This window comes from Dromiciops gliroides, chromosome 4, assembly GCF_019393635.1.
Source record: "Dromiciops gliroides isolate mDroGli1 chromosome 4, mDroGli1.pri, whole genome shotgun sequence".
NCBI classification, from domain to species: domain Eukaryota; kingdom Metazoa; phylum Chordata; class Mammalia; order Microbiotheria; family Microbiotheriidae; genus Dromiciops; species Dromiciops gliroides.
Window position 1 is genome coordinate 245,487,869 of NC_057864.1, and position 18,113 is coordinate 245,505,981.

The 18,113-nt window shown below is 43.0% G+C and overlaps 2 protein-coding genes across 13 annotated transcripts in view; both read left to right on the forward strand.

Moving 5' to 3' along the window:
* Positions 1–7,335, forward strand: part of DEF6 (DEF6 guanine nucleotide exchange factor) — a 42,556-nt gene extending 35,221 nt beyond the window's left edge. For all 3 annotated transcript variants that reach the window (XM_043999948.1, XM_043999949.1, XM_043999950.1), the window contains 4 exons: positions 1,257–1,423; positions 4,767–4,965; positions 6,323–6,413; positions 6,743–7,335. In XM_043999948.1, the coding sequence (XP_043855883.1) occupies positions 1,257–1,423; positions 4,767–4,965; positions 6,323–6,413; positions 6,743–6,993 (708 nt within the window). In that variant the 3' untranslated portion in view covers positions 6,994–7,335. The remainder of the gene's footprint in view (positions 1–1,256; positions 1,424–4,766; positions 4,966–6,322; positions 6,414–6,742) is intronic.
* An 8,745-nt stretch (positions 7,336–16,080) lies between these two features.
* PPARD (peroxisome proliferator activated receptor delta) overlaps positions 16,081–18,113 on the forward strand; it is an 81,147-nt gene continuing 79,114 nt past the window's right edge. For 5 of the 10 annotated variants that reach the window (XM_044003896.1, XM_044003910.1, XM_044003897.1 and 2 more), the window contains exon 1: positions 16,081–16,234. The gene's annotated coding sequence lies outside the window, so the exon portion shown is untranslated. The remainder of the gene's footprint in view (positions 16,235–18,113) is intronic. The other 5 variants (XM_044003900.1, XM_044003899.1, XM_044003902.1 and 2 more) reach the window with 1 other exon arrangement.

Sequence of the window (18,113 nt, forward strand, 5' to 3'; positions counted from 1 at the left end):
CCTTGAATAAAAGAAAAAAATGAAAGAAAGTGAAAAATGGCATGCTGAGTCTGTGTTCCATCAATATCACTTCTTTCTTTGGAGGTGGATAGTATGTGTCATCAGTAGTCCTTTGGGATTGTCTTGGATCATTGTATTGTTGAGAATAGTTAAGTCATTCACAGTTCTTCATCAAACAATATTGCTGTCTCTGTGCACAATCTTCTCTTGGTTCTGCTCACTTCACTATACATCAGTGATAGAATACTTTTTGCTATGAGAAATGATAAGTAGTATGGTTTTAGAAAAACCTAGGAAAAGTTATATGAACTGATGAAAAGTGAAGTGAGAAGAACCTGGAGTACATTGTACACAGTAAGAACAAGATCATAAGGATGACTGGCTGTTTTCACACACACACACACACACACACACACACACACACACATGGAAAGAGAGAGAGACTGAGTGCCTCTGATCAAGAGAGTGATCCACTTCCAAAGGACCCATGATGTATCCACCTCCAGATGATGAGTTCTGAATGTAGATTAAATCTTTTTTTTTTTACTTTCTTTCTTTTTCTTGTCTTGGGTTTTTTTTTTTTTTGGTCTGTATTTTCTTTTGTAACAGGTTAATATGGAAATATGTTTTGTGTGACTTTACATAAATAATCAATATAAAATTGCTTGCCTTCTCAAGGAGGGGGGAAACACCATAGGGAAGGAGATAGAATTTGGAAGTCCAAACTTTAAAAAATAAATGTTAAAAAAAATTTACATGTCATTGGGAAATATTTAATGAAATAAATAAAAATATGTTTAAAAAAATCTGGGATCTTAGAATCTCTTCCATGTCACGATAAGACATCTCAGGAAGACTTTTGCAGAAGATTATGAAGGCCCAGGCTATTGTCCCCCACACCTAAAATGCAATCCCTCCCCAACTCCTTTTTCTTTAAGTCTCAGTTCAAACACTACCTTCTACATCATCTTCTCCAGCTGCTAAAACTTTTTCCTCACAATCACTTTGCCTTTGTAGCCTCTGATTCCTATATATGTACATGCTGTCTTCCCTAGCTGGGTTCCTTGAGGGCAGGGAACTGCCCTCACTTTTGTCTTTGTGCTTAGCACAAAGTACCTGGCACATAGTAGGTGCTCAATAAATGCCTGTAAATGATCGATGAGTACATTGGCTATTATGAGTTGGGCTTCTGACTCAATGCCCTCAGAAACTCCATCCTCTCACATACTGATTGGGCTATGCCTCCTCTGGACCAGGCCCGAGCCTCCATGCAGGCAGAAATGGAGATGAAGGAAGAGGAGGCGATTAGGCAGCGACAGCGCATATCTGAGCTGGAGGAGATGCAGCAGAGGCTACAGGAGGCCTTGCAACTAGAGGTAAAGGCCCGCCGGGATGAGGAGTCCATGCGCTATGCCCAGACCAGGTAGGTCATGCCTTCAAAAGACCAGGAGAACCTGGTCTTTCCCTTAATTGAGCCCATTCTCAACCCTTTCCCTGGACCTACTGAGACTTACCTCACCCCAAGTGTTCTAGAGAGCCTCATCCTACCCAGCTTCTATCCCTGCCCCATCCTCACCCCCAGTAGACCTTTCTTGTTCAGTTGTGTCAGGCTCTTCATGACCCTGTTTGAGGTTTTCTCATTAAAGATACTGGAGTAGTTTGCCCTTTCCTTCTCCAGCTCATTTTACAGATGAGGAAACTGAGGCAAACAGGGTTAACGGACTTACTGAGGGTCACACAGCTAGTAAGTGTCTGAGACCAAATTTGAACTCAGGTCTTCCTGATTTCAAGTCTGGCACTCTCTTGCAGCACCTAGCTGCCCCAGTAGACCTTACCTAGAATAAATAACAACTCATGTATGAGAACTTTTCCTATTTACAAAGTTCTTCACCTACATTCTATTGGATTTCTCATAACAGCCCTATGTAGAAGAAAAAATTTAAATTAATACCATAAAATCCTAAAAAATGTAATATGATCATCTGTGTTTTAGCCTGCCAGAAACAATTTTGTAAAAATTGATTTTAGGTTTATCTAAATCTAATGAGTGTTCTGCTTAGATCATTTAATCTTTTGGCATACCTCTGGCCATTTTCCTAAAACCACTCAATCCCTCTCTGACCAGTTCTTCATTTCATCAAAAGTGAATAGACAGGGGGCAGCTAGATGGTGCAGTGGATAAAGCACCGGCCCTGGAATCAGGAGTACCTGAGTTCAAATCCAGCCTCAGACACTTGACGCTTACTAGCTGTGTGACCCTGGGCAAGTCACTTAACCCCAATTGCCTCACCAAAAAAAAAAAAAAAGTAAATAGACGGATAGAGCACCGGCCCTGGAGTCAGGAGTACCTGAGTTCAGGTCCAGCCTCAGACACTTAACAATTACTAGCTGTGTGACCCTGGGCAAGTCACTTAACCCCAATTGCCTCACTTAAAAAAAAAAAGTGAATAGACAAAAAGAAAAAGAAAACAAAAGAAAAAAAGTGAATAGACAGTGGATAGGACACCGGCCCTGGAGTCAGAAGGACCTGAGTTCAAATCCGGCCTCAGACACTTAATACTTACTAGCTGTGTGACCTTGGGCAAGTCACTTAACCCCAATTGCCTCACCAAAAAAAAAAATTAATAGAAACTTCTCTCTGATCCTCATCCTAATCCCTTCAGGGCATAGCGAAAAGCATGATCTTTAACTTATCTTTTAAAACATCTTAACTAGATATGAGGTACTCATAGTCAGGGGTGTTTTGGTAAATGTTTGACATAGAAAACATAGGCTTTTGTGGTTAATCTGCATTAGTAATATTTTCTCCATCAAGACAATCAACAAAACAATAAACCAAGCCATGATTTGTGGCATTTGCTCTTTAAATGTACCCCAAGAAAATTTGGCAATTGGTTCTTTCAGGCCAGTGTAAGCTGGCTCTAACACACAGGCCTGGAGGCTGGAAGACTCATCTCTCCAAGTTCAAAAATGGCCTTGGGCACTTACTAGCAGTGCAAACCTGGGCAAGTCACTTAACCTTGTCTGCCTCAGTTTTCCTATCTGTAAAATGAGCTGGAGAAGGAAATGGCAAACCATTCCAGTATCTTTGCCAAGAAAACCCCCAGATAGGACTTGATAACAATAAACACCACCCTTAATCCATTTTCTAGCCTTAGTTGTTGGGGTTTTTTTTAATGACATGACTTTTTTTTTTTTTTTGGTGAGGCAATTGGGGTTAAGTGACTTGCCCAAGGTCACACAGCTAGTAAGTGTTAAGTGTCTGAGGCCGGTGCTCTATCCACTGCGCCACCTAGCTGCCCCTAATGACATGACTTTTAAAATACTTTCCTAAAAAACAGAGATTAGTCCTAAGAGAAAAGGAAAAGGGCATTGAAGGGCCTAAATAGTGGAGGGCATTGTTTCCCAAGAAGTTTGATTAAGTACTCATGAGGTTTCCTTCTTTCAGGTAAGTCTGGAAAGAACTTCAGGTCTGATAAAATCTTTAATATTTACAGTTGAACTAAAAAGGAGACTTCAATCTGCTTCCACACCTGTGGATTAGGTAGTGCCAGAAATAATACTAGCACTTTTTACTCCACTTGACAGGTGAGGAAACTGAAGTCCAAATTGGGGAAGTGGCTTGTTCAAGTTCACACAGCTAGGAAAAGACAGAGCCTAAACACAAACTCAGGCCCTCTGATCCCATATATATTGCTCTGTCTTTTACACTCCACTGCCTCTCATTCTAGTCACATTTCCTTGAGCCTAATCAGTTGTCAAGGGACTATGATATTCAACTGTGTTGTTGTTCAGTCATGTCCAACTCTCCATGACCCCATTTGGGGTTTTCCTGGCAAAGATACTGGAGTGGTTGGTCATTTCCTTCTCTAGTCCATTTAACAGATGAAGAAACTGAGGCCAACAGGGTTAAATGACTTACCCCAAGGTCACACAGCTAGTAAGTGTCTGAGGCCAGATTTGAACTCAGGAAGATGAATCTTCCTGACTCTAGACCAAGCACTCTCTACTGTGCCACCCAGTTGCCCACAATAATAATAATAGCTAACATTTATATAGTGCTTACTATGTGTCAGGCACTATGCTAAGCAAAATACAATTATGAGGGGGAGGGAGGGGAGGGAGGGAGAAAAATCTGAAATTGTAAAGCTTGTATAAACAAAGGTTGAGAACTATCTTTACATGTAACGGAAAAAAAATAAAATACTTTATTAATTTAAAAAAAAGAAGGCAAGGAATTCAATATAAGTTACACATGTGTAGTCATGCAAAATTTTTCCATATTCATCAGATTGTAAAAGAAATGGACAAAAATAGACTGAAAAAGACTCAAGGACAATAAAGTTAAAAAATGCTTCAAAAAAAATACAATTGGGGCATCTAGGCGGCGCAGTGGATAGAGCACCGGCCCTGGAGTCAGGAGTACCTGAGTTCAAATCCGGCCTCAGACACTTAACACTTACTAGCTGTGTGACCTTGGGCAAGTCACTTAACCCCAATTGCCTCACTAAAAAAAAAAAATACAATTATTATCTCATTTTATTTTCACAACACAACAACCCTGAGAGGTAAGTGCTATTATTAGTTTCATTTTTAAGGATGAAGTGACTTGCCCAGGGTCGCACGGCTATTAAGTGTCTGAGGCCAGATTTGAACTCAAAAAGATGTCTTCCTAACTCTAGGCCAGCCATTCTAACCACTACTCCACCTAGCTGCCCAATGTTGGGCTCTACTCCTTCCCATTAACCTCCCAACCCCCTGGACAGGCTTTTGGAGGAGGAGGAGGAGAAGCTGAGGCAGCTGATGCAGCTGAAGGAGGAGCAGGAGCGTTATATTGAACAGGCACAACAGGAGAAGCAAGAATTACAGCAAGAGATGGAGATACAGAGTCGCTCTCTGCAGCAGGCCCAGCAGCAGCTGGAGCAGGTGCGGCAGAACCGACAGCGGGCTGATGAGGACGTGGAGGTGAGAACCCAGGATCCCAGATCTGCTTCTTTAGGCACCATCACCCCAGAGCATCAGCATTCCATCCACCCAGTGCTGGGTACCATGCCTCCAACAACAGCAAATTATTGAGCATCTGCCCATTGTCAGGGGATATAGGAGAAGTATATGAAATTGTCCTTGCCCTCAACACAATTTACAATCCAAGGGCAGGGGAAAGAACCCATATGCTTTTTTGGGGGTGGGGGGGGGCGGGGGAGATTTTACAAAGATCATAATGGGATTCACCAAAGACCAAAAAGTCTTTGAGATTAGCAAAAAAAAAAAAAAAATTCACATATTGGGTTCTTTTCTTTTTAGCATCCACTTCTCTGATAAGGAAATGGTTACCAGCACAACCACCCTACCCTTTTATTCAACTGTATCAACCTTTACTGGGACAAGAGTTTATTTGTTTTTAAGTGGGACCTGAGAGTCCCATTTTAAATCCTTTGCAATTTAACAACCATGGCAGTGGTTGAGAATATTTGGAGACATGTCTCTCAGCAGGTTCCCTGGTTGAAGCCATATATTTGAAAAGGCAACTGACTACCCAGGGCAGTGTTAAGTAAATGTCAGAAGAATGGCTATCGTGTGTGTGTGTGTGTGTGTGTGTGTGTGTGTGTGTGTGTGTAGTATTTTGTCCCTACCATCCTGTCCATTAGATTATATAATAGACCAGGGTGGGTTCTCATACCCCTCTTTCCTTGGCACCTGCCCATTATTATAGATTCCAAAGATCATAGAATCACAGATTTAGAGCCATAAGAGATCTCAGAGACCATCTAGTCCTACTGCCTGGTTTTACAAATGAGGAAACTGAGGCCCAGGGAAGACACTTGTCCACGGTGACATAGGCAATAAGGAGTGGATACAGGATTTGAACCCAGGTCCTCCTACTCCAGAGCCAGTGATTTTTCCCCATTGTGCCATAATGTTGGTTCTTTAAGTTCATTATATTCAATGCACATTTATTAAGCACCTACTGTTTACAGGTAACAGAGTTAGTGCTGGGAGAGCTAGAGTTCAATAAGACACTGACCTTACCCTCGTGGAGCCAAATAGGTAGAGTTTTATGTATGAAGATAACTGTGGCAATACTGAACAAATTAAATTAAGTGCTGAGGAGAGGTATAAACAAGATATTTAAGGGAGATTCCAGAAAGGAACACTCTATCCTGGGCTTAACCCCAGCCCCTTCTATTCACCACCAGCCAGTACAGCTCACTGGGACAGGTGATCCTGTGCCTGGAGCCACAGTCTTTCTATGCTTCTCCTTCTTCTGGGCCCGTCTCTGCCCCAATTCTCTAATACCTCTGCTCCCTTCATTTCCTGGCAGGCGGCCCAGCGGAAGCTTCGCCAGGCCAGCACCAATGTCAAGCACTGGAATGTTCAGATGAGCCGACTCATGCACCCGATCCGGCCTGGAGGTGAGAGGGGGCAGTGCCCAGGACTACCATGTCTGATGATTCCACAGGCCTCTGGGTAGACAGCTAGGGAAGGGCAGCCAAAGCAAGATGCAGGGATAGAGATAAGAGTTTAGAAAGACAGCATTTTGTCCCTAGGATGACAGCAAAGAAGCCAGATGGGTTAAACTATAGAGTTTAACCTCTCTGAGGTCCCCATCCTTCTGCTCTCTGTGGCTTGGGAGGGCTGGAAACAGAGGAAATAATGGCATGGGGTGGCATGGGGGGCACACTGGTTCCCTCTCTCTCCTTACACAACCTCCCTTTGTTCTTCTCCCCTTGTCTCCCGACAGACAAGCGTCCTCCCACCAGCGGTTCTTTCCCTGGCTTCCAGCCTCCACTACTAGCCCGGCGAGACTCCTCTCTGAAGCGGCTGTCCCGTTGGGGATCCCGGGACAGTGAGACACCCACAACCAACAGTTGTGAGCCCCAGGAACCCCCAAATAAAGAGGATAAATCCTCTGCCCTCGCCCCCACCTCTCAGGAAGAAGAGCAGCTCAATTCGGAACCAACCAACAAGCCTCCCCAAGACCCTCTGCCATGACTTACACAGCTGGACTGTGGGTGAAACCAGCCTTCTGCTAGAAGAAATCATTTAAGCCAGGATATCCATGTCCTCAAACTCTATGCCATTGCAGGGTGGGGTCAGGGACATGTTTTCCATGTGGCTTTTGGCCTCAGACAGTTGAGGGTCCCCAGAATATTGGTCTTTGACTTAGCCCTAAGAGACTGCCCATGGAAGCTGAGACAGAGGGACCAGAGGGAGAGATGGAACCAGGGAGCCAGGAGCTCTCTGCCCCCCTTAGCCACTTTCTTCATTCCTCCAGTCTGCCAATTCAAAGGATGTTAATGTACAATTCTAAATAAAACCCACTCTCAAAATTCATAGATGGTATGGGGTCTGTCTATCTTTTCTTGGTACCCCAGCTTTGCTCATCTCTCAATCAGTTAGTAAATATGTTAATCATTAATTTGACATGTATTTACTAATGCCTCCTGTGTGCCCGATGCTATCCTGATCTCTGTGTGGGATACAGAGATAGGAAAAGGCATGGTCCTGTACTACAAGGAATTGACAATATAGTTGGAGGGGCAGCTAAGTGGCGCAGTGGATAGAGCACCGGCCCTGGATTCAGGAGGACCTGAGTTCAAATCCGGCCTCAGACACTTAACACTTACTAGCTGTGTGACCCTGGGCAAGTCGCTTAACCCCAAATTGCCTCACTAAAAAAAAAAAAAAAGACAATATAGTTGGAGAGGTAAAATATAAAACAGGAGTGGAGGGGCAGCTAGGTGGCACAGTGGATAAAGCACCAGTCCTGGATTCAAGAGTACCTGAGTTCAAATCTGGCCTCAGACACTTGACACTCACCAGCTGTGTGACCCTGGGCAAGTCACTTAACCCTTATTGCCCCACCAAAAAAAAAAAACAGCCAGGAGTGGGTGATATATGGCAGTATAAAATTGTGTGGGTCAGGTTGTAAGTGCTATGGGAGGCTGTTTGTGAAAAAATAAATGAATCAGTGAAAAGCATTTATTTGACAAGAGCCAAGTTGATGGAGTAGCAGGAAGTGGAATCTGGCTTCCTACCTTTACTATCCAGATCTAAGTTATAGATCCAGAGCAGACTGAGCAGGGGATGCAGGGACAGTTTTCCAAGGTGAGTGTTAAGGTGCCAAACCCAAGGCTGAATATTAAGGAAGCAATAAGTTCAGAAGCAAGCGGCAGCTTGGCTCAGACTCTTGTTATTGTTCATCCTTTGTTCTTGAAGAGGTCCAATGACATCAGGAAGGTAATGTCTTGACTTCAAGTGAATCGGATTTAAGTGAGGCAGAGCTGTGCAAAGTCATCAACCTCACTCTCTCCTCCAGAGTCAGTGGAGTCCAGTGCCAAGACATAGGGTCAGGACTACTAGAGATGACCCCAGATGCAGTGGAAGACCTTGGCCTTTTTAAGCTAAGCTCTTTCCCAGACCTCAGTTTATCTGAGGCAATGCCCATTCAGTAATTAAAGGCTAGGTAAGAAGTGAGGCAAAGGATGACCTAGTTTGCCTTCACAAAAGAATCAATCTTGCAGGGGAAGACCTTTAGGGTTTTTTTTATGAGTAAAGGCAGCTGTGGTGCAGTGGGAAGAGAGAGCTGGTCTTGGAACTACAAAGACCTGAATTCAAGTTCTGTCTCTGATACAGAGACTGAGATAGACTCTGAGCCTGGCAGTGTGAATCTTGAAAAATAATTTAACTTTTCAATGCCCTAGGAAACTCTCTAAACCTGTAACTGCAAAGAATGCACTGACTTTCATGGTAAAGGGAGTTTCATATACCAATGAAATGACAGTTCCAGTCTTTATCTGTATCCCTAATATAAAGGTATTTTGGAATTAATTTATCCCAAACAAAGAAAAACTGCAGACATAAATTGTTTATGTTCATAAGAGTTTGGTTAAAAAATACCTAATGAAGCTACAAATGGTCTTAGGGAAATTTTCTAAGATAATCAAGGGGATAGAATAGTTTTATATATAAAGAGAAAACTAAAAAGATGAGAACCTTTCATATGCCTCTATGATAACCAAGGATGGGGATTAAACTCAACCATTTTTGTCATCAAATCCTTTAAAAACTTGAATTAGGGGGGATCACCTTTCAAATTTAGTCAAGGAACTGTAGAACAGGAAAGCAAGCTGGTGACTGATTCATTTTACTGATGAAGACAGTAAGACCTAAGAAGTTGAAGTATGAAAAGAAAGTAGGTTGCTTCATTAGACAGATTGTGAATTCCTGCCCCTGGAAGTGCTCAAGTAGAAACTGGATACCCAATTGTCTGTAGCGCTTAATGTCTTCTTAGTGACCCAATTAGAAGAAAATATTGTTAACTTAGATTTGTGTTGAATGAGGGCTATTTACAGGTAATTTTTTTTAAAGTAATTTAAATTCAAAGCTATACTATTATGGCAAAGCAGTGTGTTTTAAGAATGAGTTTCTTGGGGCGGCTAGGTGGCACAGTGGATAAAGCACCAGCCCTGGATTCAGAAGTACCTGAGTTCAAATCCGACCTCAGACAGCTGTGTGACCCTGGGCAAGTCACTTAACCCCAACTGCCTCACAAAAAAAAAAAAGAATGAGTTTCTTGTTCAGTCATTTTGTAAAGTTGGGTCATACTCTTCATGACCCCATTTGGGGTTTTCTTGGCAAAGATACTGGAGTTGTTTGCCATTTCCCTCTCCAGCCCTTTTTATAGATGAGGAAACTGAAGTAAACAGGGTGAAGTGACTTGCCCAGGGTGACACAGCTAGTAAGTGTCTGAGGCCAGATTTGAACTCAGGAAGATAAGTCTCCTGACATTTTATCCACTGTGCCACCTAGTTCCCCCCAAAGAATGAGCTTATTTGGTTTTTTATATAGGTTTCTAGGTGTAAGGTATCAAAAAGCATACATCCCTAAAGTGGATTTCATATTAAGACCACAAAGTTAAAGGGCACAGTAAAATGATACTACTAAAGATATGCTTTAAAGAGGATCAGCACTTTAAACCTAAAGCTTCTGAAACCTCAAGTGACTTAGTATATATCTGAGGGCACAACTATTTTAGAAGTTTCAGTTTGCTAAGATTTCTTCTTTTTTGACTGAAAATTTAGAATATTTTGTATTGAAGTTCATCTTTTTATTTTTATTTTTTAAAATAATAAGCATTTTTATTTAAAGTTTTGAATTCCAAATTTTATGCCTCCTTCCCTCCCCTCCCCTCTCCCTGAGGCAGTAAGCATCAGATATAGGTTATACATGTGCAATTTTGTAAAACATACCATATTAGTCATTTTGTATAAGAAAACCTGAATAAAAAATGGAAGAAAGTGAAAAATAGTATGCCTCAGTCTGTGTTCAATCAATATCAGTTCTTTCTTTGGAGGTGGATAGTATGCTTCATCAGTAGTCCTTTGGGATTGTCTTGGATCATTCTATTGCTGAGAATAGCTAAATCATTCACAATTCTTTATGAAACAGTATTGCTGTCACTGTGTACAATGTTCTCTTGGTTCTGCTCACTTCACTATACATCAGTTCATACAAGTCTTCAGCTTTTTCCGAAATCATCCTGCTTATCATTTCTTATAGCACAATAATATTCCATCACCATCATATACCACAACTTATTTAGTCATTCCCTAATTGATGGGCATTCCTTTGATTTCCAATTCTTAGTTTGCTAAGATTTCTAAATTGAAATCATCCAGTAAGAACCAGAAAAAAGACCCTTACTAGCTTGACACCAGATGTCTCACTAAGGAAATGGGGCTCCTTACATGATGCCATTCTACCCTTGATTCATACTGTTCACTCTCTCTTTACTTCTACCACATTCCAGCCTTGCAGCTCAGCCCAGATCTGCCTGTCATTTGAGGACAGATAAGAAGCTTCAAGCCACAAATTAGAGTTGTAGACATTGATGAATGAGTGGAATGAAAGCAAAATAGATGAGGCAGAATTTGTGTCTCTGCAAATTGAAAGAAGGTAGCCACCACAAAGCTGTGTCTATATCAAGAAAATATAAATCAGAAGTTTGGTGGTTTGAGAGGCAGAGGAGTGAGGGAAGGAAACCCAATCTCAGAAGAGTAAAAATAGAAATGCAATTGACTATTTTGTGTGATTCTGGAGGTAGAGGGCAGCAATGCTAAGGAGATGTATAAATAAAACAGCTGAGGACTAGATTTAGAGTTATGGGTCTTGGTTCTGTGCACTTCACTATGCATCAGTTCATGTAAGTCTTTCCAGGTTTTTCTTAAATCGTCCTGCTTGGGGGGCAGCTAGGCGGCACAGTGGATAGAGCACTGGCCCTGGATTCAGGAGGACCTGAGTTCAAATCCGGCCTCAGACACTTGACACTTACTAGTTGTGTGACCCTGGGCAAGTCACTTAACCCCAATTGCCTCACTTTAAAAAAAACCATCCTCCTTGTCATTTCTTATAGTACAATAACATTCCTATACAATCACATAGCACAGCTTGTTCAGCCATTCCCCAATTGAAGGGCATCCATCTGATTTCCAATTCTTAGATAGGTTCATATCTTACCTCTGCTCTTAGTATCTTGGAAAGGTCATTTGATCTCGTTGGGTCTTAGTTCTTCATCTCTAAAATGAAGAGTTTGGTCCTTATGTCTGTGAGCCTGTGAGGTGGGGTCGTTGTTTTGAAAGGCTCAGACTCTAGGATCTAAGTAGAATCTCAGTTCCAGCCTCCAGCCCAGTGAAAGTTGTATCACCCCTTACTCAATAAACTCTCCAGGGATTTCCTATTGCCTCGAGGTACAAATATGAAATGCTCTATTTGGCATTCAGAGCCTTTCAATAATAACCCTCCTTCTACCTTTCTAGTCTCTTATACTTTACTTCCCGACACAATCTCTTTGGTCCAGTAACACTAGTCTCCTGATCATTCCATGAAGAAGACAATTTCATCTCTTGGTTCCAGGGATTTTCTCTGGCTGTCTCCCAAGCCCAGAATGTTCTCCCTCCTCTACTCTGACTGCTGACGTCCCTGGCTTCCTTTAAGTCCCAACTAAAATTGCCCCTCCTACAGGAAGCCTTGCCCAATTCCTCTTAATTCCAATGCTTTTCCTCTGTTAATTATTTCCCTTTTATCCTGTGTACAGCTTGCTTTGTTTATATTTGTTGGCATGTTATCTCCCCCACTAGATCCTCCTTGAGGGCAGGGACTGTCTTTTGCCTCTTTTTTGTATCCTTAGTGCATAGTACAATGTCTGGCACACAGTAGATGATTAATAAATGTTTACTGAATAAATAAATGAACCAGCATAGCTTTCCGGCTGGGTATTGATAGTGAATGAATCTATCAACAGTCTACTGAGGGGGCAGCTAGGTGGTACAGTGGATAGAGCACTGGCCCTGGATTCAGGAGGACCTGAGTTCAAATCTGGCCTCAGACACTTGACATTTACTAGCTGTATGACCCTGGGCAAGTCACTTAACCCTCATTGTCCCACAAAAACAAACAACGGAAAAAAAAACCCAAAAACCCCAACACGCCAGTCTATTGAAATTCCAAAACAGCAAAACCTGTTATTCAGACCAAAGCCAGATCAGGAACCTTCAGAGTTCAGACTAGAAAAAGTAATCAGACTTTGCCCTTGATTAGACAGACCACTGAGGGGGTCCCGAAGCCTGAATTGTTTCAGATATCCTGGAATAATATAACACCCAGCAGGACCAGCACATATATTCTCTCCAGAAGTGCCCTGAACCCAGCCATAACATAAAGTCTGAAGTCAGAAAGTAGGCTGGAAGAATGAGCAAACAAAAAAAGAATCCAACCATAAAGAGCTATTATGGCCATAGGGATGCTCAAGAACCAAACCAGAAGAAAACAACTCCAAAATATCTATTCAGTTTCACATATGATCCTCTTTTTCTGTTCTACATTGTACATAGAAATACTTATTTTATTTAGTATCTATTAAGAATAAATAAAAAGGGGGCAGCTAGGTGGCGCAATGGATAGAGCACCAGCCCTGGATTCAGGAGAACCTGAGTTCAAATTCGGCCTCAGACACTTAACACTAGCTGTGTGACCCTGGGCAAGTCACTTAACCCCAACTGCCTCACCAAAAAACAAAAACAAAAACACCCCCCCACCACCACCAAAGAATAAATAAAAAGGGCAGCTAAGTGGTGCAGTGGATAAAGCACCAGCCCTGGATTCAGGAAGACCTGAGTTCAAATCTGGCCTCAGACATTTGACACTTACTGGCTGTGTGATCCTGGGCAAGTAATTTAATCCTCATTGCCCTGAAAAAAAAAAGAATAAATAAAAATAAAATTGAAAAACACATTTATATGCTGTAATTTCTTAAGTTGTTACTAAATTGATAGGTATCACTTTGTTTCCCTTTTTTTTGCCACAAAAAAGTATAAATATGCTTGTATATATGGATCCTTTCTGGTTGCCTTTCATATTTTGAGGGGTACATACCCATTAGTGGGCCAAAAGGTAGGAATAATTTAGTCATTTTTCTAGCATACTTTTAATTTGTTTTCTTTTTCCTTTTTAAAATATTCTTTTTTATTACAAACTTAGTCATAGGTAAATACAAATGTTTTAATATAGAAAGAACAAAAAGAACATTGTATCTGAAACTATAAACTTTTGTTGCACATAATTTTTAGTGTATATTAAGTTTAACAAGGTAGTAATAAAATTGCCAATTGCTTTATTTGTGTCTTTTCAACTGCCTTTGTTTTTTTCCCTGCATATTTTTCTTTTTTTTTTTGTAGCAAATGAGAGTTTACAAATTTATGTACATACATTGTCTCATTTAAATCCCGCACTGACATATATCATTATTCCTATTTTACACATTGGGAAAGGAAAGCTTAGAAAGATTAAGGAATTTGTTCATGATCATGCAGCTGGTAAGTTAGAGGAAGGATGAAATGCAAGATACTAAACAATGTGGAAGATCGGGTTTTTTTGTTTTTGTTTTTTAATAAAAAAGGGCAGCAGGATTACTAAGTCCATGATTTCAAGAAGAATGGGGGGAAATAGTATAGTAAACAGTGGGAACAGCACAGTTTAGTGGGAAGAATACAAAATTTGTTCTAAAGAGTACTGGAGTTTGAGTTCTTTTCCAATCTGTCAACTAATCTTGTATAAATATCTATGGTGAATCATTCAGAAATTTTTAATTTGTTTTCAATGAACAAAAATATAGTTTCTTTTTCTTCCACCACCCCTACCACATTGTAAAAAAGGCAAAGAAAAATCCTTGGAACAAACATTCACAGTTAAGCAAAATAAATTCCTGAATTAGTCATATCAAAAAGCATATGTCTAAATTTGTGCCCCTAGTCCATCCCCTCTCTTCCAAGAGGTAGGAAGCACCTGCATATTTTTCAATGTTTTATTGATACGTGTTCATTTTTTTGTGTGTGGGGGGCAGTGAAAGTTAAGTAACTTGCCCAGGGTCACACAGCTAGTAAATGTCAAGTGTCTGAGGTCAAATTTGAACTCAGGTCCTGCTGAATCCAGGGCCGGTGTTTTATCCACTAGGCCACCTAGCTATCCCCTCATTAATTTTTTTTTAACTTCCATCATTACTCATTAATTTCCTTCTGCTATCTCCCATTTCAATTTGTTTTACAGAATGGTTTGACTAATTTGCAGAGCCATCCTACTTAGTATGCCTGTCTTCCCTCAGTCCAGTTAATTGCCTACTATGTTTCAGGCTGTATTATGTGCAAGGGATACACAGAGACAAAAGACAGTCCCTGCCTTCAAGGAGCTCATAGTCTAATGGGTGATACAAGAGGCAAACAAATGTGTGTCTAAACATATGTACAGAAAGGCTAGAAAATAATAAGAGAAGGAAGGCACTAGAATTAATAGGGGTTGGAAAATGTTTCCTAATATGACTGGATTTTAGTTAGGACCTAGAGGAAGCCAGAGAAGCCAAGAGTCAAAAATGAAGGCAGAGATCATTCTAAGCACAGAGGACAACCAGAAAAAATGTGAGAGATGGAGTGTCTTGTTTGTGGAACAGTCAGGAGGCCAGGGTCACTGGATAGAAGAGTATATTGGTAGAGAGAAAGACGTAAGAAGATTGGAAAGGTCATGGTTTCTCTCTCTCTCTGTGTGTCTCTCTGTGTCTCTGTTTCTCTCTGTCTGTCTGTTTCTGTCTCTCTGTCTCTTTCTCTGTGTATGTCTCTCTCTGTCACTTTTCTTTTTTGTTTGTTTGTTTTTTTGGTCAGGCAATTGGGGTTAAGTAACTTGCCCAGGGTCACACAGCTAGTAAGTGTTAAGTGTCTGAGGCTGGATTTGAACTCAAGTCCTCCTGAATCCAGGGCCAGTGCTCTATCCACTGCGCCATCTAGCGGTCCCTCTCTGTCACTTTTCATAACCCCATTTGGGGTTTTCTTGGCCATGTCAGAAGATCTGAGTTCAAGGGTTATGCCACTAACTAGTTGTTTGACCTTGAGCGATTTCATTTAAATTCTCTGCGCCTAAATTATCTTGCCCTATTCCATTCAGTGAAGCACTTTCCTTTCAATCAAATGCAATAATATTTTAAAGTGCTTACTTAGCACAGTGTCTGACACATAGTAAGTGGTTAATAAATGCTTGCTGACTGACTGATTCCATTCCCCTTCCCTCTCCCCCAGTGAATCCAGACTTACAAGAGTCCAGGGCTGGGGGGCCCCTTCATGCAAAGGGCCCACTCCCACCCTGGGTCCCACAACAGTTGGCCAGGTTCCTCCAAATCTGTAAAGAGATGAATAAATAAAAAATTCCAGAAAATGCTGCAGCCGAAACACTTGTCCACAAACCCATTACCTGCCAGCCTCGCTCCCATCTCGTTTTTAATGTCCACAACTGGGCACCAGGAGGCGCGGCAGCTAATCCGAGAGCTGCAGGCGCGGCTGCCGCGGGGAGGCCAGGTTTAGGGATCAACAATTGGCCAGTGTCTGTAGCGGGGGTGGGGCGAAGTGGGAGTGAGAGACAGGGTTGGAGGAAGGCTACGTGATGATGCCACTAGAGGGAGGTACAGAGAGAGTCTGGTGGGAGGAGGATGGGCGGGGGAGAGGAGGGTGCGTGGTGACGTCACCGGTGAGGGGCGGGGTTTTCGGGGCGGCGCAGCGAGTGACGCCTCCGCTGCTGTACCGGGGTTAATAGGAAAAGTTTTGGCCGGACCGAGGAGCCCGAGGAGTCCGGGAGGCGGCAGCGGAGGAGGAGGTTTAGCTGGAGCTGGAGCCGGAGCGGGCAGAGGCCCGGGCAGGTAGGCCGGGGACACTCAGGTCCCGAAGCTCGGGCTGGGCTGGGAGGGAGCGGACGCCCCGCGGGAAGGCGAGGGGGGCTGAGCGGGGCTGGGGGCAGTCCAGGCCGAGGAGTGCGAATGAGGGGCGTCCGAGCGCAGGCCGCCGGCCCAGGCCCCGGTTCTCCCTGCCCTCGTTCCCTCTAGTCCGCCTTGTCCCCCTGGCGTAACGTCTCCATCGCCTCCTCCTCTCCATCTCTCCCGTCCCCGTCTCTCCCGTTCTCCTTCCTCCCCCCTCCCCATCTTTCCCGTCTCTCGTCTCTCCTCCCTCCTCATCTCATCTCTGCTCCCTCTTCCTTCCCCATCTCTTGTCCCTTCCCATCTCTGATCTCTCCTCGTATCTTGTTCCTCTCTCTCCCATCTCTACTCCCTCCACATCCATCTTCTTTTCTCTTTCTCGCTCTCCTGTCTTTTCGTCCACCTTTTGTCCCTCAGTCTCTTCTCCCTCCCCATCTCTCATTTATCCTCCCTCCCTGTCTTTTTTCCCTCCCCATCTCTCCCATCTCTTTTCCTTCTCCATCTCTCATCTCTTCTCTCTCCATTTCTCCTTCCTCTCCGTCTCCTCTCCCCCACCATTTGTCCCTACCAGTTTCTCCTCCCTCCCTTCCCGTCTCTTTTCCCTTCCCATCTTTCCCATCCCTTCTCCCTCTCCTCTCAGTTCTCCCTTCTCATCTCTTCCATCCCTTCTCTCTTTCCATCTCTTCCATCGCCTTTCCTTCCTAGCCTCTTCTCCCTCCCCTTCTCCCATTACCTCCCTTCTGTCTCTTCTCCCTCCTGACATCACTCACTCTCCTCCCTCCTCATCTCTCCCATCCTCTTTCCCTCCCCACTCTGCAATCCCTTCTTCCTCTCCATCTCTCTCATCTCTTCTCCCTCCCTGTCTCTTCATCCTCCCTTATCTCTTTCTTCCCATTTCTTCCCCTACCCTATCCCTGCCCCCCTTCTCCCTCCCTTTCCTTCCCTCCCATTCCTTCTTCCTCCTCATCTCTCCCATCCCTCCTCCTTCTATCCTCTCTTCTAACTGCCTTGTTTCATATTGATTCCTTCCCCATCTCTACCATTCCTTCTTCTCCATCTCACCCATCTCTTCTCCCTCTTTTCTGCCTCTGCATCTCTCCCCTTCTTTTCCATCCCTTCTCCCTCTCCATCTTTTCTCCTTCCTTATTTCCAGGTCTTCTTCCTCCCCATCTCCCTATCCCAAATTCCTCTCCTTGGCCATCTCTTCCTCAGTCCTCATATCTCTTCATCTTCCTCCCCTCTTCTCTTTTCTTGTTTCTTCTTCCTGCCTCTAATCCTTCCAGATCTCTACCTTGTTCCCCTCTACTGATGTTTCCATATTGTTCTTCCCTCAAGTTTCCTCTTTTTCTAAGCTTGTGGCAGTGCCACAAATGTTTTCTATCTTTGTATCTGCTCTTCTATTTCTTTGTCCCTGTTCTCCCCTTTCCCCCTCTGCCCTATTGTGTAATTTGTCTTAATTGGTTTTTGGTTGTTTGGTTTTGGGTTTTTTTGCCGGGCAATGAGGGTTAAGTGACTTGACCAGGGTCACAAAGCTAGTAAGTGTCAAGTGTCTGAAACTAGATTTGAACTCAGGTCCAGTGCTTTATCCACTTCGCCATCTAGCTGCCCCTGTGTAATTTGTCTTAACACCATCCTAATCCCCCACAAAGTTTATCACTGAGTCCTCTGGAGCTGATGGTTCTGGGAAGATTGAATCCCATTTTCTCAGTGTTTCCATCTTCACCATACTTCCATTCCCTATAGGTGTGTCCCAGCCCTGTCTTCTTGTCACCTTCCCAGACTACTTGTGTTCTCTCTTCATTCATCAGTGTGTCACTGTTCCCTC